Genomic DNA, 26,714 nt, shown 5'->3' with positions numbered 1-26,714 from the left:
GTTGTAGCATGTGACATGTTTGTTATGCTTCTGAAAGGCTTGAGCCAGAAAGTTGTTTCTTCTGAAGCGTTCCACAAACTTGAATGCATCTCAGGTTCCTGCCTGAGAGAGAAAAGAGGAACCCGGGTTCCGTGTGATGGGGTGCATCCATCTCATCTGTCGGGCCTTCTCTCTGAGCACTTTGCTCTGGAACAGGGACAAGCCACAAATACCTGCTCATTTATTTCAGTTATTTATATTGTCCTGAGAAAACCTACGGTGCAAATCACGAAAAAAAAAAAAAAAAACGCCAACTGCAGCGGTATGCGAAGCTGGCAAAGTGTGTAGCATAACGCAGATGGTCCACACATGCACGCGCTGCTCATCTGCCCAGTACATCTCTATAAGACAGCTAAACTGATAAATAAATGTTTTTGATCCGAGCTACAAAAGTTTTGATTTATGCATCATGATTACATTTTTTTTTTTAAATTAATGTTTCCATGGTAACCGCAATGGGTAAGCAGTCTGGATATCTGGACATGCACATGCTCCCATCAATCTCAGTGAGAGCATCGTCAGAGAGTACTTGAAGCCCACTGCACGAAAGTACGGGTCATCACACTCATCAATGTACATGTGATAGAGGCGGTATTCTTTTTCCATTTTGGGACGACAACGACTTGCAAAATGTGTGGAATTTTGTTTTGATAATTCACTAATGTTTACCCATTAGAAACACTCATGCATTGGTGGACCAAAAGCATGAGTTGTATTTCCACCCTGACCATAGTGAGAAAAAATCCTGACAAGGAACATGGTCTGCTGGAATATACAGATAACCTTTTTCTCATCAAACCATAAACAACATAAGTTTCCTTGAAAAACTGATTTGAGAAGCGTTTTGGCAAGAATGGTTTTACTATAGCTAACATTGACAAGGCCGGAAAGAATTGGTGGCTCCTGTAGCCTTTCCGTGGATATCAGCATTTCAAAGCATGCTGGTGGGGATGAGACAGGCTTTCACAATGAAAGCAAACAGCAAATCTGAGCTAAATTGTTGAGCTAAGCCCGTTAATATGAGAACTTTCCATCACAGTCTCCGGTTTCGGATGCGCAGTTTTGTTTCCTCCGACCACCCCTCCCCCCCTCAGTCCCCTGGCGGTGGCCGGCTCCAGGAGGGGGTGGACAAGAGAGAGATGATGCGTGGCTCGGGGGAGAGAAACTTGTCACACTGGGCTCCTTCTTTGAGGACAGGCCATTACTCACAATCAGCGGCCAGCAGCGAGTGCCTCAAGGACAAGTCTGAGCCACATAACAAGAAGCACATGTGCATTGCAACACACAAACCGTGCTCATCTTCTCTCACTAGCTCTGTCTCTCGCTGGGTTTCGTTCGTTTTTGTAATCGACTCTGCCCTGCAAACACACACAGGCTTAAGATGATTAAGGCTCTACGATGAGCTTAGTGGGTAAGACACTCACCTATGAACCAGAAGACCCCAAAGTCACAGGTTCAAACCACACTTAGAACCATTTTGTCCCTGAGCAAGAGTGTCTCAAGGGGGGACTGTACCTGCAACTTCTGTAAAATATTACTGATGCCATGTAATAAAATAAAATAGTACTAGTTTGCTCCATCTTGTCTAAATGAATTGGGCAGGATTCGTAGAGTCATTATTTCACACAATTTAATAATTCATCTATCTTTGGGGTCCCTAATCCCTGACCAATTGAAGACGATTCAAGCAAATAACTTTCTTTATCCTGATTTCCTGACTTCCAGTGTCATTTCAGGTTTTTTTTTCATGTCTGAAAATGTTGTCATCATACCTAGTAACTGATGTGACATTTTGTAAAATGTTAAATCTAATTTAACACAGATAAATTAAAGCCCTCAAACCTTTAGCACTAAAAGTTTTTCAGAAACCCTGTTTAAGCTTCAGCTTTCAGCTTTTCTTCCCTCTTTGAACGACTCACGACTGACAGAATTTCCAATTAGTTCTGTTCAACAAGGTCTGGACCGAGCCAAACAATGAATCATCTGTCAGAGAGCCTTGATGTAACAGCTGTTGGCTTTTTTCTGCCCTGCATAATGTAAGGTGCGTGAATGCATTTCAAGGTTGACTATGGCATATAGGTGCTACATGAGGTCACAGGTGTGTGTTTCACAGAAAACTTTAACATCTGTGCTGGAAGGGAACGTCATATTCTATGAACAATTCAGCCATCATTGGCTCAGTTTAGACCCGACAGTCTCCAAGCGATTCTAACACAAGTCTTGATGATATGCCTCGCTGTCGTTCATCACGTCTGATTTAAGAGATAATCACACATTTCCAAAGCTTTGGTAAAAGAAAAAAGGTTGTCATGGACAAATTAGTCACTGGCAGCCAAATTCGCATTTCACAGCTGCATACCTTTCATTTATCTTGATATCAATCTTAATTCCTTCATTGAGATTCATTATATGACCTCACATGACCCCCTCCCACCCCATGCTGGGTGGAGCTGTAGAAACATTTGTATTTTTTGCACTGTTCCGTAGTGATCATTATTGAACTCTAACGACCTTCTTAGTGAGGTCTGCTTCCTCTCTGATGAAAAATCGCGTTTTCACCATGAAGACAAAAGGCGGGAGACTGGGCATTGCCTAGTTGCCGAAGTCCGGGCGTCACGGCCAAAGTCAACTTCCACTCAAGAATCTGATAGCAGGAATTGCTATTTACATGTGTAGTGACTCGCTGAAAGAGGGGGAAAAAGTGGGGCAACCTTGGCTGTGGACTTCACTGTAAGTCGGTCCAAAATCTTATCAGGCCCGGTTGCGTTTACTTAATGCCTTATCTTTCAAAAACACGTAGTGGTGGCCCAGATGAAATCTGCTCAGGTTTAGGAAATTAAACAACGCCATTTCTTGGAGAGAAGAAATATTTACAGTATGCCTCATTAAGTGCTGAAATTTCCAGTTATTGTGCGGCCCGACTTACAACAACACCAATCAGTGCAGTAGCACCATTGTTTCTGAAGGGGCTGAGGGCAGTTTACATCTGACCAATCACTGCCTGGAGCAGGTTTCTGAACATGAGCTGCGATCAGGTGCCATTCTCATCAGCTGTGCGTGTACATTGCACCCAAAACAGGATCTGCTGTCAGGCGAGGAAGGCTAGAGGTTACAATAACCAGGAGACGATAAGGAAATGCATGCGGTAGCCCCTTCCGACCCTCCCTAATACTAAACAGGAGCATTCCACCTTGTCATGTTCATAAGGGAACAGGAGTGATGAAAATAATCATTTCCATGTCCTAGTTAAAATCATAGTTGACTATGAAACTTGGATCACACCTTTTTGCTTCTTCACAATCTTCACAGATTTTCTTTGTTCTTATTTTTTTTTAAATAAGTTAAAATTACCTGCATAAGAATCTGTGTCTCTCACTTGGCCATACCAGCCAAATCAATATTACCACATGTCCTAATGTTTCAGATATTCTCTGCACAGATGGGTTCACCAGGCTTAGATGAAGAAAAGAATACATGACAATAGATGCCTTATCTGTTGAATGAACAATAAGGCATTGAAGAGATCTTGCCTGGCTTTGGAGGCTTCCCACCAGCTCCTGTATGAGGTTGAGAAGAAATTGAGAATGAGCAACGCGTTTCCGAGCAAGAGGTCACAGACATATCATAGTATAGGAATTTAGGTGAGCCTTGGGGTGTACCTGTTCCAACCCCTCCTCCAGCACCGACACCCCCGGGACCAAGGCCTCCAACACCACCATACCCTGATTGATAAGAATAAAGCATTTGTTGAAATAAGCTACTCTAATAAATGTCGCTATTTATTTACCTGCATAAGAATCTGTGTCTCTCACTTGGCCATACCAGCCAAATCAATATTACCACATGTCCTAATGTTTCAGATATTCTCTGCACAGATGGGTTCACCAGGCTTAGATGAAGAAAAGAATACATGACAATAGATGCCTTATCTGTTGAATGAACAATAAGGCATTGAAGAGATCTTGCCTGGCTTTGGAGGCTTCCCACCAGCTCCTGTATGAGGTTGAGAAGAAATTGAGAATGAGCAACGCGTTTCCGAGCAAGAGGTCACAGACATATCATAGTATAGGAATTTAGGTGAGCCTTGGGGTGTACCTGTTCCAACCCCTCCTCCAGCACCGACACCCCCGGGACCAAGGCCTCCAACACCACCATACCCTGATTGATAAGAATAAAGCATTTGTTGAAATAAGATACTCTAATAAATGTCACTATTTATTTATGACAATAAGACACAAATCCTGATGGCAACAATCCCATACAAACACAAAAATGTATATATGACCACTACAATAAGCCCATTGTTATATTTTAAATGAATGAAAATTATTAACTTATTACATTATGACAGTACTCACCTGGTTTGGGAGGCTTCACACCGTACCCTGATGAGATGAAGGAATATGATAGTAAGATGGTAACCAGTGTTACAAAAACAACGTAATAGTTCAAGAAATAATAAGCATCGCATGCCTGTCCCAGCTCCTCCAATCCCTGCCCCTCCAGGAACAAGACCACCATATCCTGGCAGAGAAAAAAAATTGAGCATCAACCATTACCTAATAATTAATACTTTACAATTGGACTTTTACAATTATACCTTACAATTATACTTTTATTTTTTTTATTTCATTTCTAAATTTGATTTAAGCAGTTTATTAATGCAGATCCATTGGAATACAGTTAAATTACATTTCTTGAAAAATGTTTATATTCAATACAATTGAAAAGAAATTACTCTAATAATACCAATTAAATTTGAAGCTAATTTTGTCGGAGAATAATAACAGAAACTCATGTTTTGCTTCAAACATACCAGGTTTAGGTGGCTTGGCCCCAGCCCCTGTTAAACAAATGACACAACAAGCATTAGTGTTTTCACGATGGATACTGGCTTAACATGCAATAGTTAAATTACCATGGAATTTCATATTTACGACAGGAGCCACTTCATATTTTTAGAATTCAAGGTAAATCTACCAACCTGCTCCAACTCCAGGTCCAAACCCACCTGCACCAAGGCTACCATATCCTGTCAGAATGAAAGCATTGTGCAAATAGTGTCAGCAAATATTGTTCTTAAATAATAGAATCATATAAAAATACGTGGGTGGTATTAGCCTAGTAAGTAAGACTGTGAACCAGAAGACCAAAAAGTCACAGGTACAAACCCAACTTACTACCATTGAGACACTTAACCCTGAGTGTCTCAAGGGGGACTGTCTCTGTAACTACTGACTGTAAGGCGCTGTGAATGTAAATAACGAAACGATTCTGTAATATATGATGTGTGCTCTCAGTGTAGAGTATTTAAAGAGATGGAATTTTGCAGGGATTTAAAAGTGAGCCAGGAGCAGAATGGCTTGGAGGGAACAGTGAACAGCGTCGTGTTTCAGTACATGAGACGAGGAATCAGTGGTATTTCCTTAAGCTGGAGATTCACAGATGTGAACAAAACACTTTTCAGGCCGTACAAGCCAGATGTTTTGGACGTGAACAAAGCACAAGTAAGTGATTCAACTCACGCTTAAAGTTTGAATGCCGCATATTATATATCTACAGTCAGCAAATGGTCAAATCTGAACCAATTCTGTCAGAATTCTGGCGGAATTCAAACAAAAATTAACATCCCAGCCCACTAGAATCTGACACATGTATTTTGGCTGAAAATGCAGCAGGGCAGAAGCGGCCCTGTGATCAGAAGGTTGCCGGTTCGAACCCCGATCCGCCAAGGTGCCACTGAGGTGCCACTGAGCAAAGCACCGTCCACACACACTGCTCCCCAGGCCCCTGTCATGGCTGCCCACTGCTCACCAAGGGTGGTAGTGACCTAGTGGGTAACACACACGTCTATGAACCAGAAGACCCAGGTTCAAATCCCACTAACTACCATTGTGTCCCTGGGGTAGACACTTAATCCTAAATTGCTCCAGGGGGGGACTGTCCCTGTAACTACTGACTCTAAGTTGCTCTGGATGAGGGCGTCTGATAAATGCCGGAAATGTAAATGATGGTTAAGAGCAAAGGACACATTTTGTTGTATCACCGAGTGCTGTGCTGTGTATCACAATGACAATCACTTCACTTTCAATTCACTTCACTAACGAATAATAGATAAAAGCTTTCTGCTATTCTGCTTCAGTGTTTATATGGAAACACTCTGCTCAATGACATTAGCAGAGTGGGGCATGAAAAGAATTTGAAAATGTAACATGATAATTTTCCAGCTAATTCCTGTAAAAAAAAGTAAAAGCAGCTGCAATGAAGAGAGACCTGGTTCCTGCCCAGCTTGGGTCATTAAGTTGTGTTGTGTTTAGCGGTGGCTGCAGTCATTTGAGTGCTGTCCAATGCCCACAAACGCCTGGCAGAACTGACCCTGCACAGGAACTTCTAAGTGAGAAGGACATTTAGCAGTGACTCGAAGGAGTCGTGTTGTGCTTTGCCTAGATTTATGACTTGATGTTGTCAAAAATAGGAAAATGGTTTGTCCAGATGTAAGTGTAAGACATGTGAAGCTGTTAAATTACAATGTTAAATTCCCCCAGTGTCTGGGACAGTGATACACATAACATACCGCTTGCTGTCGTGGGAGTGAGTTACAGCCTGGAACTGACAATTCATGATTGACTTACAAAAAGAAAGGATTTCTGCAGAATCATGTAAAGCACGGTATCATAATTACAAATTTTTCTGCAACATTGCTTTATGGCTAGTGGTTAGGTTTAGGCATTGTAGTGCAGAAATTATGGGAAACAATTACATTAATAAACAAAATGAGCACAAATATTTATATTAGAATAGGCTAAAAATGGAGTAGAGGATAATTTCCGAGTATGATTATGAACCGCAATGTAGTGAATGTATCATACCTGGGAAGGTAGGAGTACCCTGTCCTCCACCAGGGACATACACACCTGAAACAAAAGCATGATGATGATGATGATTATTATTATAACAGATATGAAAATGCTGTATTAAAACAGCATATAAACAAGCAATCTTGGCTTGCAAGTTTCCATGGGTGTTTTATAGGCTCTGTTCTATAGCATGTTCTCTGATATACACTGATTGTAAAAAGAAAAAACATATTAAATGTAGTTCATGTAATTTGGAGACATTTCAAACAAATGTAAAATACATCCTGTCAAATACATGAAGTTATTAAATGCTCTTATTAACGGAGGCTAAATAAAATCAAACAATTTATCAACTAATTATGTATATATATATATATACACACACATGTGTGTTTGGTGTGTTTCACATTGTGTTTTCACATTTCTTTGCTTTTCAGAATTTAGATTTTTTTTTTTTTCTTTTGCATTTCTCACTTTGTCGCCCCCTGGAAAGTGTGCTGGTATTGACCAACTTTTACTGCTGACATTGCCAGCTGGCCCCGGCTGTAATTGGAGGAAAGAGAGCACTAACAACAAGGAAGGGCAAGAAGGAACCATGATTCAAGTTTTCTTCCACTCTGAGTCTTAAGCTATAACTGGTGCATCCAAGTAGAGAATGAGTAACAGAATAAGGAAAGGTCAGCGGAAGTTCTGGGGGATTTGAGAAATGGCATTACTAAAAAGGACTTTTAGAAGTCCTAGAATACTGCATCCTATTGTCTTTTTTATTTAATTAAACTAATTTTATTCCGTTATATCTCCAATCATCAGTTCTGTAGTTACAAAGGTAAACGGCAGGTTTTAACCAGCCACCTGAGAAAAAAAACAACACAATTACACAATTATAACCACAGCATATTTTGAAGGGAGACCTGGTTTGTGTCTTGGAAACATGGTGTGGCACGCCAGTGCACCTAATGATGATGGAGATTTTAGAGGGCTTTGAGTTTGGTTGACAAATGATCAAAACCACATGGAAAGGGAACTGTGTAGGGAGAGTTGGCAGGGTGTTTCCTTGGGCAGCTGTATGCCCTTAATACACATTAGTGCAAAGAAACATAAGGAAGCAATATTTATGTATAAAATCTTAAACCTGCAGTTTGCATTTGCATTACATTCCACATTAGACCTGGCATCATCTGACCCAAGTTACTGATGAACGTTACAATAGAATGTGTCTCTGATCGTGTACATGAATTCCATTTGTCAAATTAGATGATTAGTGATTATGTTAGAATCACTACTACACCACCAATTCACAGATGCATCCTAATCACCAACTAATCACCCCTGATTGGTAGCATGGTGATTAGGACCCTTTATATGTGAGTGTCTCCCCCGCACTCCTGGATGTTTGTCGGTGACCCGAGTTGCCCTGATCTGGCCTGACCTTTTGTGTTAGCTTACTCAGTGTAGTGACCGTTTATTTCTGTCTCTCGATTTTGCTTTGATTTTTTAAATAAATCACCCTTGCACTCAGGTTGTGGGCCTGTGCCTCGCTCACTCCTAACGGCATAACAATGCTGCATGCATGCATGTGTCGCCTAGAGGTTCTTCATGGAAAACAAAGACATTTCAAAGTGATCCCGAATGTCTGAATGTGTACAAAATTGGACGAAAGGAAAGTGTTGACATTGTAATGCTTATATTTTTGTATAAGCATCTTGTTTAAAACAGAATAAAAAAAACTTTATTAATCACAAAGGAAATTGCTTAAATTGATTAGATTGCTTTAATATATTTATTATATTTATTTAGTATATTTAGTTTATCTAGTCTTCATTTTGCATATTTAGTCTGTTGTGTCTGTTTCTGTTTAGGTGAAGCCCTGACAGCTAAACCGAGTATTTTCTGTAAAACTGGACTTTTCATCACACATTTATGCGAAAAAATGTGGCAGGCACTTCCTTGAGGAACAATTTATCTCATCAATGTACTCTAATATAACAGAAGGTTGCATTCTTCTTCTTATTTTTTAAAATAGGGACTGTAAGAGAGTTGGATGACTGCAGTCTGATCAGATTTCATTCCTCTCAGCGCAACGGAATTAGTTGCTGGCTTAACTGTGAGAACATGCAAGTAATGCACTTCCAGAAGACCTGTCCTGGATACAGAAACATACCAAGCCAGGGCTTTATACGCTTAATAAGCATGAATATCCCAATGTTTTATAATCCTCTAAAATGATCTCAAGAGGTTGATGGAAAAGGTCCGTCAAGGCAATCGTCCCTGCTCGACTGTTACAGAACGTGTGTGTTAAGTACAGCACTATATCGGTTTCCCGACATTCCTTGATAAAACAATGCCCAGAGGGCTGCTAGGCTTTGGGCCTGGAGACACCACCTCTTGGAGTGAAGCCCGGTGGCACTCCACAACCAGAGTGATTGTTCTCCACTGAAATCAAGTTGGAGCCTCACAGCAGAATCAAAGGGAGGATTTCCTGCCTCTGGCCCAGGAGAGAGACCAACAGGCTCATCATATTTGCAATGGTTTTCATGCTTTAATCTTGTTTAATGAATTGTATTTTATATTCACACACCAGTACAGTGCCAGTTGTTTTTGGAGCAAAATATGTCATTTTTTAAAATGGTTTTGAAGCTGTGAGCACCATGCTCCTGTCTGGAATACATTTGCACATAAAAAAGAGGCGGACAGCTGGTGGCTTTCAGGTCTGGCATGATGAAAATGAAATGATAATAAATGAGAGTACAGCGTGGTTCGCTTTTGCGTAGGCTCTGTTTGCCAGGCGTCCTTGTCTAACTTAGAATTAGAGGGATTCCTCAGTTTTTTTTTTCTCAAATTCAAACCAAAGTCTGATTCAAATTTATGCCAACTGTCCTCATGCAGACATCGTCCAAATCACAGAGACCATTTCCAGTTTGAAACAGTGCAGTTTTTGAGGCATTTTTGCCATGATGGGAATGAAAGTGAGATCTCAATAGTTCTATACTTTCTGTGGTACTCCCTCATGAAACGGCTTGTAACACTGGGCACTCTGGGTGAATATGTGTGCGAACACAGTCCTTCATCAAAATCAAAATCCACTTGTGGTGTCTGACATTTATTTGTCTTTTAATATGCAATAATTTTGGATATAAACTGACACCGCAGGTAAGAATTAATTAGCTTTGCTTAATGTAACGATGAAGCAATTTATTCTTCATCCAGGTCAATTAAAGTCTTTTTCTTTAACAAGTAAGTGAACTTCCTGAAAAAAAAAATTGTAAAAACCTCTGGGAACGTCTGGCAGATGGCGTACTTTTTTTTTATTCTTTTTTTCGTCACATTCTGGCCATAAAAATTATCAAGGAGAACAAGGAAGGCAAAATGAAAAAAAGTAAATCTTGGTGATCGGACACCAGTCCCCCTCCAACCCCCCCCCATCTTAGTTCAGGGTCTGAGCCCAAAGCTCCAGTGCCTGACAACACATCTGCAGTGCAGAGAGCACAAATGTGAGGCATGCAGAGTCAAATAAACACACAACACACAGGCCGCATTGTTTGAGGGGAGAGGTGGGACTCTGATCTCATCCAAGTCTCTTCTAACTCAGATTAACTCTGACCAGAGCTCACACAGTGCATCGCCGTGTCCAATGCACCCATTAAAATCACATGCCAACCTGACATACAGTGGCTTTTTTAAAGGGGGTCATTAAGGTATGACTGGTGATTTTTGGGTAAATAGCACATTGCAAAGGCGTTTTTCAAGTAAATTCATGTCTTTCATTATCCTAAGAATAAATGATTAAGTTACACATCAAAGGAAAGTAGAGACATGATATTTTGCAAAACAAAATGCCAAAAAAAAGATTGAACTAGAAGATCTATGGTGTTTTGCTATTGCCATAAAACAAACAGTGACAGGTTGCCCTTAAATATCTCACAGATGTGACGTTTTATAAGAGGTACTGTCCCGGGCACACTGCAGACCTGGCACATGGGGACAGTAGGCACCAGAAACAAGAGTCTCAGTGACCTTGTTTGTGCAGTCTTCATGCCTACTTTGGAGATTCACACAGTTGTTAAAACTCTGAGCAAATGGTCTGAGCCGTCTGTACTTCTTTGTTCAGTTCATCAACCTGACCTTTTATGCGAGTACAGACTCTGTAGAGACTGCATATGGTGTTTTTTTTTTTCCCGAAAATTGAGTTTTAATGTTAACATGTCCTTTATGGAAATGTTTTATTGAGTCAGTTTTAATATCCACTTTTATTACTTGAAAATCTAAGCATGTACTAAAGGGCATTGTAAAAATGTGTGGTAAATTTTAGGACGTGTCCTGAATGTTGTACGTTAAAAACATGGCTGCATTACAATTTGCCCCATGGGGACAGTAAAGTTGACCTTGACCATTTCAGTCCCCTGAGGTCTGAGACCTTAGCTTGGAGTTGCCATGGTTGTAAAACCCCCTTCATAACAGGTACATTATCAGCTCATCTGTGCTTCACACATGGACATGAGAACGAGTCCAGCAAAGCTTTTTGCATAATCCTTCTTTACATGAACATTAAAAGCACTAGTCATTAAAAAAAAAAAAAACGGTCTTGGTTTTGGAGCCCTAAAAGAGCCACAGTCACAATGGTCGTAAACCATTCACACTTTGTGCTCATATATGGATTAAAGCAACCCTTCCATGTTCTCCACTGCACTCGCTGTTCCTGATAAGTACTTCCACAGCACTGCTCTCTGGTTCTGCTGCGGTTCCTAACGTGTGCAGAAAGCGAGCACACCACAGAACCAAAGGCACAGGCGATAAAAGGACAAACCTGTTAACAGGCTTCGCGAGAACGACGAGCCAGTAAATTAATGGCGCAGACGGAGACTCCTTATCGACGGCAGCATTCTGGCTCACCTCCCGCCGGCCATTCAGGGCCACAGCAGCATGGTGTTGAGAGCTGAGGTCAACAAAATGATTTACACTGGCCTGGAACTTCAAGTGCTTGTGAGGGAGCAGAATGTACAGAGAAATGTACTGCTCTAAGGGAATTGCTATTAATTAGGTTGTTACTTAAATGTAGAAATTCCAGTATGCCGACTTATGACTTTACAATAGACAATAACTTTTAAAAGCTTTATAATATGTTCAGAATAGTAGTACACCCCAGAATTAAGTGTAGAGGAATAGCTACCCAAGCTGTCCACTAAAGAGTTAATCTCCCTTTGACAGCAAACCACGAGACCAAGATGAGGTGTCACATTAATTCCGTAAAGGTTCAGCCCGGGCTGGCAAATAGCGTCACACCACAAAAATTAAGGGCCAGCGAGGCCCTCGCACCACGTGGCTCCTATAAAAACTTGAACTGGGAATCCAACGGATGGCGGGCAATTCATCATAATCCCACCCCACAGCAGTGGTGTGCCATCTCCAGATCTCCAGTGATTTCATCCTCCTTCTAATGGAGCCAGGGGTGTGTCGAGTTTTATTTTTGAGAATTAATGGATTAGAGGTTCTCTGAAGATTTGGGCTGAATGGTGCATTTAAAAAATACAATAAGTTCCAGAGCTTCTTCTGCCATCGTCTCAAGTTTTCAGGGTTTTTTTCCCCCCTTGAGCAGTTGTTCTCTGCCATTAGTGCAATCATAAAGAATAATGCCTATCTCTAGTGGCACCGTAGCTAAACTCTGTCCACAACGGTACATTTTGATGTGGAAAAAACCCAGTAAGGGGATCCAGCCTCGGTGGACATCCTGAAGAAGTCCATTGTTCTCTAATTATGCATCTGACACTCCTTTGAGTGATAAATTGCAGAATGGGGGTATAAGGGGCGCTAGTGCAACAAAGTGCCAAAGTAATTACAGTTTCCACAAAGAGGATGTCAGATTGTTTAGCTCTCACAGCAAAAGGCCTTCAGAGTTAAAACAAGAAAAGCTCCAACACTTCATTCTTGGGCTGATTTGGCCTCTACCTTGCAGCATAAATAACACCATCGGCCATGACTCTGTTCTGCTCTGACACATACTTTCATCAGAAGAACATCCATTAAGTTTTGTGAAACTTTTCCCACTGATTTTCCCAGTGCGTTTTTAGAAAAAGGTCCTGGGGTCCAAAATGAACATCCACGTGACAAGTTGCACGTCATTTAACCTGCACACACCTTGACTGGGAACTGCTGGACAACTGCTACAGCACTGCTATAGCATCCTAAGCATTTACTTTTAGTAACTTTTTGTACAATATTCCTAACATGATCTGGCACAACGTGTCCTAAGCCGGTTCTGACTTTGCTGGCTCCAGCGGCTGCTCTAAATTTAGTGTGAAGCGTCTGGAAAAAAGGTTCTGTTAGCCGGAATTGGCTGAAACTTAAAGTCTGTCTAAAGGCAGACAAAATATTGAGATAGCAGAAGAAAGGGCTTTGAGGAGAAAAAAATGACATTCTTACACTCAACTTCTGGGGTTTTCTGCACCGAATGTACACATCCAAATATCACAGGTGCTTCGCAGCTGAAGAGAGTTTATACATAACTTTGATGAACAGTGCAATAGGGCGGACTGTTTGGCAAGGGCATGAAAAATGTATACAGGGCTCTTGCAGCATCTTCTGCACTCCATGCTCAGCTAAGCATGCGGCTATAAAGGCGATGGTGTTGTGTCGACTGACGCGCCCAGATTGACAGAGCAGTTCACACTGGAGCTGTCAAACACAAACAGCCAAGAAAACTGATACGATAATGAGAGCAGAGACATTATTATTTAGGGCAGATAAACAAAATGCCAAAAGAATCTGGCTCTGCGTTCAAGCCAGGGGCCAGACGCTCACATGATTTCCAGTCAAAACTAAACAACTCTGTGACTCGTGGCCAAGGAACAAAAGTGGAACGGAGGAAATTCATTGCCTCAGTGTGCATGGAGCAGAGTTTTTTTTTCTTCAGGCTTAATTTAAACTGCTAGGAGATCAGACGTTGGTGAAGTGTTCTCACTTGCAGCACTCCATGACAGTCATACCGAAATTCCACTCAGGTTTATTCTACAAACTTCACCTGGCATAAGAAAAGTCATGTGATGGTCTTAAGAAAAGATTGTTTGAATAAGCCTGGTAGAGGCTTGCTGCACAAGGGATTCCAAAGGGAACATTTTTTATTAAGCACTAACTATTTTACTATATTATATTCATGCAAATAAAAAAACAAGGTGTTCTACAAAATAGGTCAAAAATGCCTCAAATAATGCCTATATTTCACATTGCACATTTTGTGGTTGTAATATGCACCTATAATGTTATCCTATGAAAAAATAATCCTAAAAAATATTCTGAAATAATGGAAAATATTATGCTCATTGTACAATACATTTAATACTGTAGAAAATGAATTGACGCTCTAAATGCTTGTTGTTGCATTTGAAAGATTATGGTTTCTGTAATGCAATTAAAACGTAACCCACATATAGTAAGAACAGAGCTTCATCCTATAGAATCATTGATTTTTTAAGTTTTTACATCTAAATTGACAAACACATGCTGTGAGATCTTTTCTACATCAACCAAAGAATAACATTGGCTGAAACTGCTTTAAAACGCCTTAAAAGTGTTACACCTGTTCCCATCCCACATGGGGAGAGCGTCTACGAGCAGGAGCTGAAACCGTCACTTACCTCCCTCGAGCGAAGGGTGAAGGAGCGCGAGGAGGAGGAATCCGAGGAGTGAAACAACCTTCCTGTTAGCCATCTCGCTCCAGACTGCAGCAGTCCTGTCCAAATCAGCTGTTTTTATTCTCTTCTGGCTAATTACCACTTCATAAAGTCTTCAAAAAAGGAGGAGGAAGAAGAAGATGAAGAAGAAGGAAGAAAAAAAGGAAAAAAGGATACTGGACGCGACGTAATTAAGAAAGGGCAAAGACTTTCAGCCCTACGGATCATTTCACTTTTTTCTCTCCTATTGCTGTTGCTGTTTTTATTCTGAACGCTCCTGCCAACAATGCAGGCGGCTGCCAGAGAGCGAGAGAGAAAGAGAGAGAGAGAGAGAGACCCCTCTTTCCCACCCCTTATCCGAAATGAATTCTACTTTCTGCCAAGCATTTGTGTGTGTGTGTTTGTGTGTTCTTTTAAGATTACTTATATGTCAATTAATAAGAGACGGTGATCTTAAAAAGCAATATTGGTTTAATTGCTGGTGCCGTCTGACTGGTTTGGGTGTACAAACACTGGAGCATCAGTCCGAGGGTTGAGTTTTTTTTTAGAAGGCGCTAGAAAGGCATGAAGGCGAGAGAACAGGCGAAGGTGGAGAACAGGCGAGTTGATTGCCCCACCGGCCATGGTCTAACCCCCTTGGAGGTCCACTGGCGACCTCGTCCATGCTGTGCTTTTGGTGACTGGAAACCCTTCCCGGGGCAAAGCACCACGTCTTGGAATTAGGGTGGAATGCCAAACTCCATTGATGGTTTCATGATGTCCTGTACCGCCGCTCTAATTAAAGTAGGTCACATAACCCATAACGTGTGTTGGATGTGAGTTTCTGCCATGACCAAACGTTCCTTCTTTATGTGATTCTTCCAGAATCAGCATATTGCAGAAACATCAGGAGAAAACCACAGGCCCAGAAACATGCATGCCAGTTTTCCACATACATCTTCACAGCAGCATCACTATATAGGCAGCAGTTCAGAGCTTTTACCGCCAAAATGTACTACGCTGGTTGCAGCGAAGCACATCCTGCAAGACTGTATATGAGGTACACAGAGGTATAGTCAGGATCGTTTTTCTCTGATGGGTCCAGATAGGTCCAGTCTTTGTGTTTGGGTGGCTTACTTTTCAAACACTGTGTTACAACATACTTAAAGAGACTTGTTCTTTTCACTGTGCTCATGGCACTGGCGGTTAGCTTTTACCTTCTCTGCAAAGTTGCTAAAATCAAAGGCATATTTACGTGCATGAAATGGAAAATCGTTGAGATGTCTTACACACACACACACACACACACACACACACACAGATGCAATGCTGTTGCCAATATGGTACTGGTGATCTATATGTCTGTGGTCACAGGTTTATTACTGACAATTCTAAAAAAACAAATGAAGAATGATAATGCAGGAGATATAATCAATGCGCTGTTTCAACAGTCTCATCATTTACATCGTTGTGCTGGGCAACAACTTCCACTGAACCACGTTGGAAGATCACCAGTAACTTGGTGAGTAGAGGATGGATTAACAGGTCATCTTTACGGTGTTGCTCCTCAAATCGCAGGGTAATTGTAATAAGGAACGTAGATATTCAGCGCAACAAACATTTTCAAAAACAACAAATCAAATCCTTTCAACACCAAACTGGTTTTAATTTAATTACTCTGTACAGAGAAAAACATACATATTTTTGGTGCCACATAGCTGCTGTGTAACGACAATCTCAACACAGATTCAGTGTCTAGACTTTGTTTGAACGCATTCTGACACGATTTGTCACCTGTTGTGGGAAGTCATTCATCTTTCAAAAATGTAACATCATCATGTATCTGTTGGCACGAATCAAAACCGGGCAAATTTAATTGCCGGTCGGACAAGCGAGCGGCTTTGACGTCTCGATGCAGACCATTTCCCAGTTTAAGCTGCTGGCAGAGCTTGTTCCACATGCTTTACTTCATTCTAAACACCCCGTCGATGACAAGGTTGTCGTTGACGCTCTTAGCTCATGGCTGAAAGACATTATGTGCTTTTGTGTGTGTGTGTTGCTGCTGTGGTGAGGGTGGTGAGGTGGGCCTGGAGGGGAGGAGGCTACTTGATTTGGCCTCTGGCTGAAACCTCAACCAACATCATCTGTCTTCCCTGTGTGACATTCAGTCATGAGCTGTAGGTCACATGCAAACAGACAAATTCTCCAAGATACACATTTGTGTTCATAGTGGTGACATCCCTCATTAACATCACTATTTCCTCACGCTGACCATGTTCACGTTCGGCGTTCATCTCTGCAATAGTGAGGGACCTGCTAACTTTTTAAATAGTCACAGAATATTGCCATGGCAGCTCAAAGTAACTTGAAAAAAACACATTAAAATGCCATAAAAATATCGTACTGCATCATGCCTGATTCATACGTTTCATGCTGCTTGAACCTTGAAGAGTTACTCACAGTAAAGTACGCCTCTCCACCTAGTTTTCATGTAAATGAACAGCAATTAGCCACAATATTAAAACCCCCTGCATAGATTTCTGCCTAGTTGCACTGACATTTTTTATCATGAGCAGCGTTAAGATTTGTATTTATAAATGTTACAGAATCTCTTCTCTGAGGTCTAGCCTTTATGCCATACATGTATTGATGAGTCCTGGGTGGCCAATGGTCAATTAGTGGACATTGGTGGCCTGTTGCTGTTTCATTGGTTGTTCTTCCTTGGATAAAGAACAAACATTGGCGAATACCCAAGAAGACCTACTGTACAATGAAATTATCAATTCTATTCACTAACTCTTTTCATAGTTGAGGCTGATGGGTGAACACACCAATTTCATGATTGAATCATTTACACTACCTTTACAGGTCTCAAGTCCATGTGATTTCAGTAGATGTTTTTGGCTACATGACATGGGCTCTTCATTGAACAATATAGGTGCAAAGGTACACTTGATACATTTACATTTAAGGCATTTGGCAGACGCCCTTATGCAGAGCGATGTACAACATGCATTCAAGTTACCATTGATCAATTCCGGTTCACTAGGACCCCCAACCATGAATATAATATTTTTATTCACTCTGTTGTAGATTCTGTACATACTGTAAGTTCGACAATAAGAAAGTTACAAGTTAATCTAAATATTTTTTAAAGAGGAAGGTCTTGAGTTGTCGTTTGAAGGTGCTCAGTGACTGAGCTGTTCTGATTTCGAGGGGAAGTTCATTCCACCACCGAGGGGCAAAGACGGAGAAGAGTCTAGATGAATGTCTTCCTTTTACCTTCAGAGATGGAGGGACCAGGCAAGCAGCAGACTGGAGGCTCGGAGTATACCAGGTGCAGTGTGAGGTGTAATAAGGGCTGTGAGGTAGGATGGTGCTACTCCATGTTTGGCTTTGTAGGCCAGCATCAGTATTTTGAATCTTATTTTGAAAACCATTTGTCATAAATTCCCTCTAACAATCTCATGTTGATGACATCTGAAAAATTTCATTCTCACTTCACTTCGTTCTAATTTCAGGAATTATTTAAAATCCATCACATTATTTTCATTATTTTTCTTTTTCTTTGGTCAGTGTGCAACATAGGTTCAGGGTTTTAGAAAATGTAAAAATCATAACATGTTCTCAGCTTTCAAATCATTTATTAATTATGGTTACATTTGAGTGTCATAGCTATATTTCATTAGAAGGACTTTTTTTTTTAAATCCTTGATACACAGTTTATGGTATTAACATAGTATTAAGTGTATGAATATTAACATAAAAGTGTTGAGCAGTTCATTTGAACTCTTGCCAATCACAATAGCCTAATCCAACAAAAAAAAACCCCCGACATAATAAAAACCCTAAATCACATATAAAAACATGAACTTTATTTTACTGCATTATTCACCCTCCTTTCTGTCATCTCATTTGCCAAGCAGCACTTGGTGATTGCCTTTGTTATCCAACTCAAACACATGTCCATGTCTTTCACCTATTTGAGGAATAAAGACAATATAATGGTAAAAACCGGAGACAGTTGCAGTGAAACAGAAACCAGCATGTTGTAAATCTGTTAATATGAGACATGATTAGAAAATGACCACTAAGAAACTGGCAACCAATTAGGTTCTATTGCACTCATTGCAGTAGCAAATTATAAGCAAATTACTTCCTTTTCAATCTAAAAAAGTCTTAACACGCTTAATAACTTGCCTCTTGGCACAGACAATTAATATATATTTTTTTATTGCAACAGAATTTAATTGGAACAGAACATTTAATGACTGTGTTTGGAAACTATTCGCGTAATATCTGTAACTTGGCAGCTGTGATATAGTTTATGTCTGGTGTCTGACCTTTGGCATGATTCTTTTTGCATGAAGAATTTGGTTGCTCTACCTTGCAATATTTGTAACTCTGTATAATGCACTTTGATATGCTTTTAATTTTTTAATAGTGGCTTTATACAATCAAATTGCTATAATTACACCAATTGCTACAGTCTGTCCTGCTATTCAGTTTTTTTGTGATTGATCATCCATGTTGAATCTACAATTTCTTGAATCCATAATTTCTGCATGGTAGAATCTGAAACATGAATAATAAACAAGCCAATCCACTAAAAATATAATAAGGACAGGCTTATACTATAGACACATTCAAAAAGGGTCTGTTACCATGGCTAAACATTGCGACCACAAAGAATGCTTTCCAGTGAATTAAGCAGTGAAATAGCCCTTTTTATGATTGGTTGGCATTCTGATTGGTGTATTTAATCAATTTAACAGGCCAATCATCAGCCAGACACCCAACATGCATCAGTATCAGGATTCCAGCCTCTTGACCCCCAAAGCACACAAGTGTTGTGAATTTGAAAGCCCAGAAACAACAGAGTGATTATAATGGATAAAAGAAAAATAATTTGCTTGGACGTTCTATAGTTTTCCTTGGCGTCGCCTGGCTGAGGCATCCCGAATTGTGATTGAATAATTTCTTTATGCGAACATGATACTTCTATTAGCACTCCAAACCATAATCCCACAAATGCTTGAATCCCAGCCTTGCTCTCTTCTCTTGCTTTCCAAACGTTGGGCTAAAATGACATGATGTGTGGAGAAAGGCTGATGGTCCAGACAGTCCCAGTGGACAAGATCTTTCTTTGTGTCCATGTAGGCCTACAGGTCTGCCTTTGACTTCTGCAGCATTGTTATCTAGGCCTTGCTTGAGCTACAAGCCACTATATATGTTTTTTTTTTTTCATTTTCATTTCACTGTGAATTGTTGCTTGGTGTGATCCTATAAATATAAAAAAAATCTAATATTATTACTATTACTAACACAAGTAACTACAGAAACTATATATAGTCTAAACTGACATGTCAGAATGTATTCAACAATAGTATCAATTGTTAAACGCTGAAAAAATATCTTGAATTCTTCAAAAAATAAAAACATTTTACTTCTCAAATCTCTGCTTGTGTGGAAGTGTTGAACTACATTGAACTACATTGGCCGTGTAAAAAAAATCTGTGACCTTTTGTTCACGACGTGTTTACATCTTCCCTGAGAGGATTTTGCATTATGCAGATAATCATCTAATCAGGAAATAGGGCTAGAAAGTTCTAATATTTCTGCAATATTTGTAGTTGAGTTTTTCTCCCTTTCTTTTTTCTGCTGTACATTTATGTAAAACAATGTTCTACAGTGTGTGCCTCAATAGAAAAATGCAGAATTACTCCTTAATAAGCAAATATCTTAAAAGAAACCCAATTAGGGTGTGCCCTGGTGAAGAGGTGAAGTACATGTTGCAAATACACGGTCTCTACGTTGTCAAAGCAGAGCCCTCTCTGCTGAATAAACTCTTTACTGGTCTTCGTCCAGACTGTCTCCCTCAAGCCTCTTGAAAGCTCGATGCCTGTTGCATCCACGCTCGCAGGACTGGAGACGACTTCACAGTGGCGTACAGATGGCGTTCCCTTAGGCAGGAATGTCAACAGAGCCCCACTGTCACTTCAGAGCCGAGCCACTGGCCGTCCTCCAGGGAGCCCTGCAGACGATGAGACAGCTGAGCCAGATGTGTGTCCTCCATGAGTAACAGTCCAGGGGGAGCCGTGTCCGAGATGTGGTGCCAGCTAAAGGGTCGGGACTGGGGTTTTTGGCCAGGCTGTGGTTTGTGTTTGAACCAGGCTGGGGAGTAAACTGGTGATGTAATCTTTCTACCTGTCGATTCTCATGGACCTGCATTAGTAATTATGGGGTGGAAAAAATGGGGTGGAAACTTCAATTTCAGCCAAATCCCTGCAAAGAGCTTGACCCAGAATGATCACTTAAGACATTTAGATTTACATTTACAGCATTTACCAGACGCCCTTAACCAGAGCGACTTACAATCAGTTTTTACAGGGACAGTCCCCCTGGAGCAACTTAAGGTTAAGTGTCTTGCTCAGGGACACAATGGTATTAAGTGGGATTTTAACCTGGATCTTCTGGTTCATAGGCGAGTGTGTTACCCACTAGGCCACAACCACCCCGAGACGATGAGACAGCTGAGACCAGAGTATATTGTTAAAAAAGGTATTGTTCATCCTGAGATTAAACAAAGACAATGTGATAACATTCATTTATTTAGCATATATGCCCCAACAAAGAAATATCCAGAGCTTATACTATTATCGTTATTATTATTATTAATATTATTATTATTATTCTCATGTATGGAACCACTTATGTTGTAATATCTTTTCAGGTAGGATCTTGAGCAAAACATTTTGCAAAACATGATTGGAAACAACTGCACCATAATGTATTCTAAAACTCTATATGCATTTTAGCAGATTGCACTGAAGAAAGGAGAAACTCTGAAAGTCAGCATGCATCTATATATGCCCTTTCAGAGTTTTTTTTTGCTCTTTTTTTGGCTATCTCTTATCTACCTTGACGACAACTTTCCACATCAGGATTGTTACCAGTTCCCCGCCCATGCTTTTATTGTATGGGACACTGAAACAAAAATACTTGGCAAGTTAACACGTTGACATCAGGGCCGTAATAATAATATTAAAATGCTGAAGGAATGCACTGGGATTCATGTGTGGGTTTCTCAGGGCCCTTCAAATTCACAAAGCGTGCTAGTCCAACAAAAAGAGCAGGAAGGTTCTCTGGCAGCCATTGCTTTTTAAGCCTTTTTGGCTACTTCAAATGGCGGGATGTTGAAAATATTTTTCAGCAGCTATGGGTAAATCTGTGATTAAATACCAGCCATGTGACTATATGATCTAAGTTTATCCACAGACCTGGCTTTCAGCACACAGCAGCAGACTGTTGTTTGGCAGAAATCTGTGCAAATATTTAGACGTTAATTACAAGTAGATATTTTTTTACGATCTGCATTAATCAAATATAATTCACTTAAATCTCATTAAATGATTCCCTGTGTTGCTTCTTGAGATATTGTGATCCTGACCTCGATGACCTCTGTCATCTCTTTGGGTAAAAAACACCTGCCAAATGAATAAATGCCTGTAAATATTGCTGTCCTTTTTATGTGTGTGAGAGAGAGTGCTTTCAAAAACATTTATGACCACTACTTCAGATAAAGGTCTTTCTCACACTTTTCTCATACCCACAGAAAGGGCCACCCTTATGTGAGTTGGGAGGGGGGTGCGCACACGGGGTGTGCTGCCTCATTGAACAATTGATAGGAACAGCGACACAACCCCTTGGGACCCAATTACGAGCTTAATCAATCTCCATTAAACGGACTGCTTGGCCTTGACCCGTGTCCCCGACCACCCCTACCCCTCTCCTCCAAAAGAAAGTTGGCAGTCCGTAATGCTTTTGGAGGAAACGTACAGTACAATGCTTACTGGGAGCTCACGGAAACATGGGCGTTTATTCTGAGGGAATGTTTTTTTTTTCCCCTTTTCACTCCACTTATCATCACCAAAGGCAAAAACTGGAAGAAAGTCTCCCTATTAGCTTGGCTAGCATGCTTCCGCTTGCTTTCTTTCAATTGTTGAACAGTTCTTGAGCAGCTTCAAAATAGTAAACCAAACTACAACGCTGATTTGGACACATTAACTTTTATCCTTTTTTTTAAATGGCAGGGGGGTTCAGAACAACATATGTGGAATTTGGTAATATTGTACAATATTGAAATACAATCCTGCCTTGAGGAAATAGGATAACAACTAGTGCTTTGTATTGATTAAATGCACTGACAGCTTATTCCTAAGGAGTGGACTGACCTTACACGTCAAATGGATGTTAAGGGTCTGTCGTGTCCTTGGAGCCTGTGCCAGCCAAGTGTATTAAATACAAATGATCTGGCTTAAGACAGCACTGGAGTTGAGCATCAGATGTCTCAGAACCGGCATGACAGCAACATGAAACAATGCTGATTTAATCTAGGAGATGTTATAGTTGGCCAAAGAACAGAAAAGCAGGCTTTCCTATTTACCATTAAAGTGAAGAATGTAAAGAAGCCTGGTCATAAAGGGTATTCCCAAACTGGTCATAATCACCTCGCCATAGACAGCTTTCACACTCGGTCCAAGTAAAGTGGGCAATTTTGTGGCATTGTAAAAGCCATTAGGATAATGATAGTGTCTGTGGAATTGAACCACATGTTTCAGGGCTTAACAAAACAATGTGGTGTAATGTTGCTGCATTTGGTCACACACACGGCTCTCGTTCAATGGAGTGTTAACACAAGATCTTTAATGGCTAAATGAAAAATGTATTTTGCTTAGAATGTTTCCAGAACAAGAATATTTTGCCCCTCTGGTCAAACTGAGGATGCTTTCAGAATCCCCTGAAAAGGACCACAAAAGCCACAATAAGATCAGGTATTCAATTCAACAATAGCCCCTATAGAAATTATAGAAACTATAGAAATTAATTTCATGCATTTTGTCGACGAAGCATACAAGCTTCAAGACGATAAACCATACAAGCTTCAAGATGATAAAATAAACCAAATCAGCAAAGATCAGATTGTAGCAATCGATGCTCTGTTTTAAATCTATTATAGATTTAGACATAATATTGGAAATTGAGATTTGCCCGTGAACCGGGACATTTTTGTCTGGAAAATTGTTGACCTGATGTGGAATGGCTGTGCCTTGTCTAGCCTTTAATGCATATCGAACACCGTTTGTGATGAATAGGAATAGCATCACCCCAGAAGAATCTATGTCTAATTTAGACTGACCACTGTAAATTAGTTATGGATTCTTAAACCAGTTCTCTGTTTTGGGATAAATTGGGTGCGCTGCACTGCTTGATTTGACATACGGTCCATGGGGGCCTGAGCAGGAAGTTTTTGAGTGAGACAAGATGGCAAACTGACCTTATAATGCAACTGCAACTTAATGGGAACCGTGACTGTGTGGGCTATAGACCAAATTTATATATATAAAAAAAAAAAAAACAGTTCATTGTTTGGCTGATGTGGGCCAAACTATTTGCAAGAATTAATAGCAAGTGCGAGGCCCAAGTCCTAAATGCTCGCTCCAGCCCAGCAGAAACAAACTGGTCCAGAGTGTCTGAACGGTCGAGGAACATTTTGCACGTGTTTTTGTTGCAGCGTGGACCCAGAAATATGAGCGTCTGTGGGGTGAGGTTTGATTTCTGTGCGTGGCATGTTTGTATAAATAATATTGTAAGCAATATTATCAACAATACAGAGTGTTTGCACATGCATCAGCATCAATATGTTTAATTGTGTTTTCACTGAAGGCAAATTTTGCGACATATAAACAGTTTAGGATGTATTACACTGCAATATGTTTCTACACATCATCACCTGCTCTGTTAATGTTTCTGCTTGGTTGTTAGTCAGTTGATGACACAGTATGATGGTTTGCAATCAATAACAGCCCAAATCTACAACTCCATATTAATGTGGCTGTTTCTTAAGCATGCTTATGCAATGTCCAACTCTGCTCTGGTTTTCTCCAGGAGTGCGCAGCTCTAGGTTACGTCTGCAGAAAATGCACAGAAAATCTGTGGCTGTTTCATGGACTCAGAGGACAACATGACACATGTGGCAGGGAACACTATCCATCATGGAGTAAAAGCCAACACCTCAGGCCTGCAGCTGTGTTGCATCCTTGCCAGATGTGGTGAACAAATCCAATGAATGTTTTGAGGCACAGAAGGAACCTGAGAAGAAAACAATTCCCCTTCCACTGTATTTGCACTCTGTCTGCCCAGGGTTGGTTGGAAAGACTTTATGCAATCATTCCAAAGAAAGCCATTGAGAAGAAATGTTCATTAAGTGCATTTCCCAATGCCCAAGGAGTCTGCCATCTCAAAGACTGCAGTCATAGCATTTGCACCTGTTGTCACAATGAGCTTTGAGAGACAACTAGAGCCATTAAGGGTCATTTGGAGACAAGACCATGGCCTTTTAACAGCCTAGACACATGTGATCAGGCAGAGTGTAATTCAGAGTGTAATTCGGCTCTGCAATCATCATAATCATCCTGCAGAGACTGGTACGGCAGCTGAACCTACTGGGCAAAAACAGCCTCTGTAACACAAAAGAGAGGAAGGACTCCACATATAGAAAAACGAATACAATGGTGACTGCAATAGCACCAGCACCTCTTTTGCAGAAGCTTCCGTTCTCCCATTGTCACCATCTTATTCCATCAAATGCATCCATCAGTGTCAAGTTTTGGAAAGTTAAAACAGCTGAGGACATCATTTGGGTCCACTTTCCTAAAAACAAGTTCCTACTCCCAATATGTATTTTTTTCCTTGTATTGTCTTATCTTAAATCACACTCTCATGTCCCTACCTCTCTTTATGTTCATAATGCACTGTTGCACCATTGTTGCCTAGAGCAATGCAATTTCAGTCATTCTGTGTAATTGTATATGGATGGGACCACAATAAACATTCATTCAAGCTTGAATCTTGAACTAGTAGGCGAAAGCAAATTTAATCTGATTTTGGCATACATTTCTCTTCAAGGGAAGAGCTTTTATTTTAGCCCAAAGAGAACAAAAAAGAAAGAAAGTAAGAACATCAGTGAATTAGCTAGAATACAAATGTATCATAAGCTCGAGGGTTATGAGGTAATAGTACCTTCAACAGAAGGAATGAATTCAACTAACTGCACATGTCTGATTTTCATGAATAAATCTGACTCAGATGGCAACTTTAAAGCCAAAATGAAAAGACTGTCAAACATTTGTTTTTTTATAATTCACATCAAAATAAGAATAAACAAATGATCCTATTCTAGGACAAAAAAGCTTCCTAAAGATGATATTTTCAGAGAGAGGATGGATTAACAGGAAATTTGATGGACCTCCAACCAAAGCTTACATCTATTATTGCACATGCTATATGTTATGCATTTATTTTTCTTGAATAAGCAAATCAGTTTTATTTTAGATATTATTGCATGAGAAAGTGCTTGGAAGTATTCCATTGACAACCTCCACTGGCTATGAAGTAAAGGTTACCCTTCTATGTAGTCTTGTTAATACTTGCTAGGAAACATTTTCATTGTTTCACTTACATTTCATTGGATTTAATTTTTAAAACATGTGAAGAAAAGATTAAATTTAGCCCCCAATGTGTATGGATATAGCACACATGGCACTGCTGCTATACATGAATGCATCTGTTTATGTTTGATAAAGATGATGACCCAGGCATTCTAATGTCCTTCATATATCTTTCAATTAGTACCAATTATGGTCCAGTCAGAGGTCGGGGGGTTGGCTGTATACTGTGATGTCCTGTCCCTGACAGGCCGCAGCCACAAGGGGCCACCACCAAAACTATGGCACTATGATTTGTTATTCCATGTTTCTTTGTGCAGATTACCATCATTTTTGTCCCATTGTGTTCATGCTGTTTACCTGTGTCTTGATTCCTCTATACACCATTATACAACAGTTCACCTAGTCTTGTATTTGTTGAAACCTTTACCAGAAGATCAGTTTTCACCTAAAATGTGGTGCTCTGCATTGTTCAGTGTCACGTCTGCACTTTCAGTTTATTGTGAAATGAAGTCGGTCTTCAACTTGCACTTGTGTTCCTTGTCCTCTGTGCAGCAAAAACACTTGGATCCTGTCCTCCATCCTGTTTCATTTAATTACAGGAAGCTTTGCTGTTGTCCAAATTCTATAATTCTATACCACTTCCACAAATGTTGCAGACAGGTTTC

At 40.3% G+C, this 26,714-nt stretch overlaps 1 protein-coding gene across 14 annotated transcripts in view; it reads right to left on the bottom strand.

The window, feature by feature from the left end:
• Nucleotides 1–14,852, bottom strand: part of elna (elastin a) — a 40,670-nt gene extending 25,818 nt beyond the window's left edge. For 8 of the 14 annotated variants that reach the window (XM_028961601.1, XM_028961608.1, XM_028961603.1 and 5 more), the window contains exons 1-10: nt 14,525–14,852; nt 6,909–6,953; nt 5,024–5,071; nt 4,856–4,882; nt 4,513–4,563; nt 4,398–4,424; nt 4,135–4,197; nt 4,006–4,032; nt 3,699–3,761; nt 3,570–3,596 (exon numbers count right to left, since the gene is read on the bottom strand). In XM_028961601.1, coding sequence (XP_028817434.1) covers nt 3,570–3,596; nt 3,699–3,761; nt 4,006–4,032; nt 4,135–4,197; nt 4,398–4,424; nt 4,513–4,563; nt 4,856–4,882; nt 5,024–5,071; nt 6,909–6,953; nt 14,525–14,597 — 451 coding nt within the window. In that variant the 5' untranslated portion in view covers nt 14,598–14,852. The remainder of the gene's footprint in view (nt 1–3,569; nt 3,597–3,698; nt 3,762–4,005; nt 4,033–4,134; nt 4,198–4,397; nt 4,425–4,512; nt 4,564–4,855; nt 4,883–5,023; nt 5,072–6,908; nt 6,954–14,524) is intronic. The other 6 variants (XM_028961602.1, XM_028961610.1, XM_028961613.1 and 3 more) reach the window with 2 other exon arrangements.
• Between the last annotated feature and the right edge of the window lie 11,862 nt (nt 14,853–26,714).

This window comes from Denticeps clupeoides, chromosome 19 (genome assembly GCF_900700375.1).
Source record: "Denticeps clupeoides chromosome 19, fDenClu1.1, whole genome shotgun sequence".
NCBI classification, from domain to species: Eukaryota; Metazoa; Chordata; class Actinopteri; order Clupeiformes; family Denticipitidae; genus Denticeps; species Denticeps clupeoides.
The sequence above is the reverse complement of the archived record's forward strand: the minus strand, read 5'-3'. Positions and strand labels throughout refer to the sequence as shown.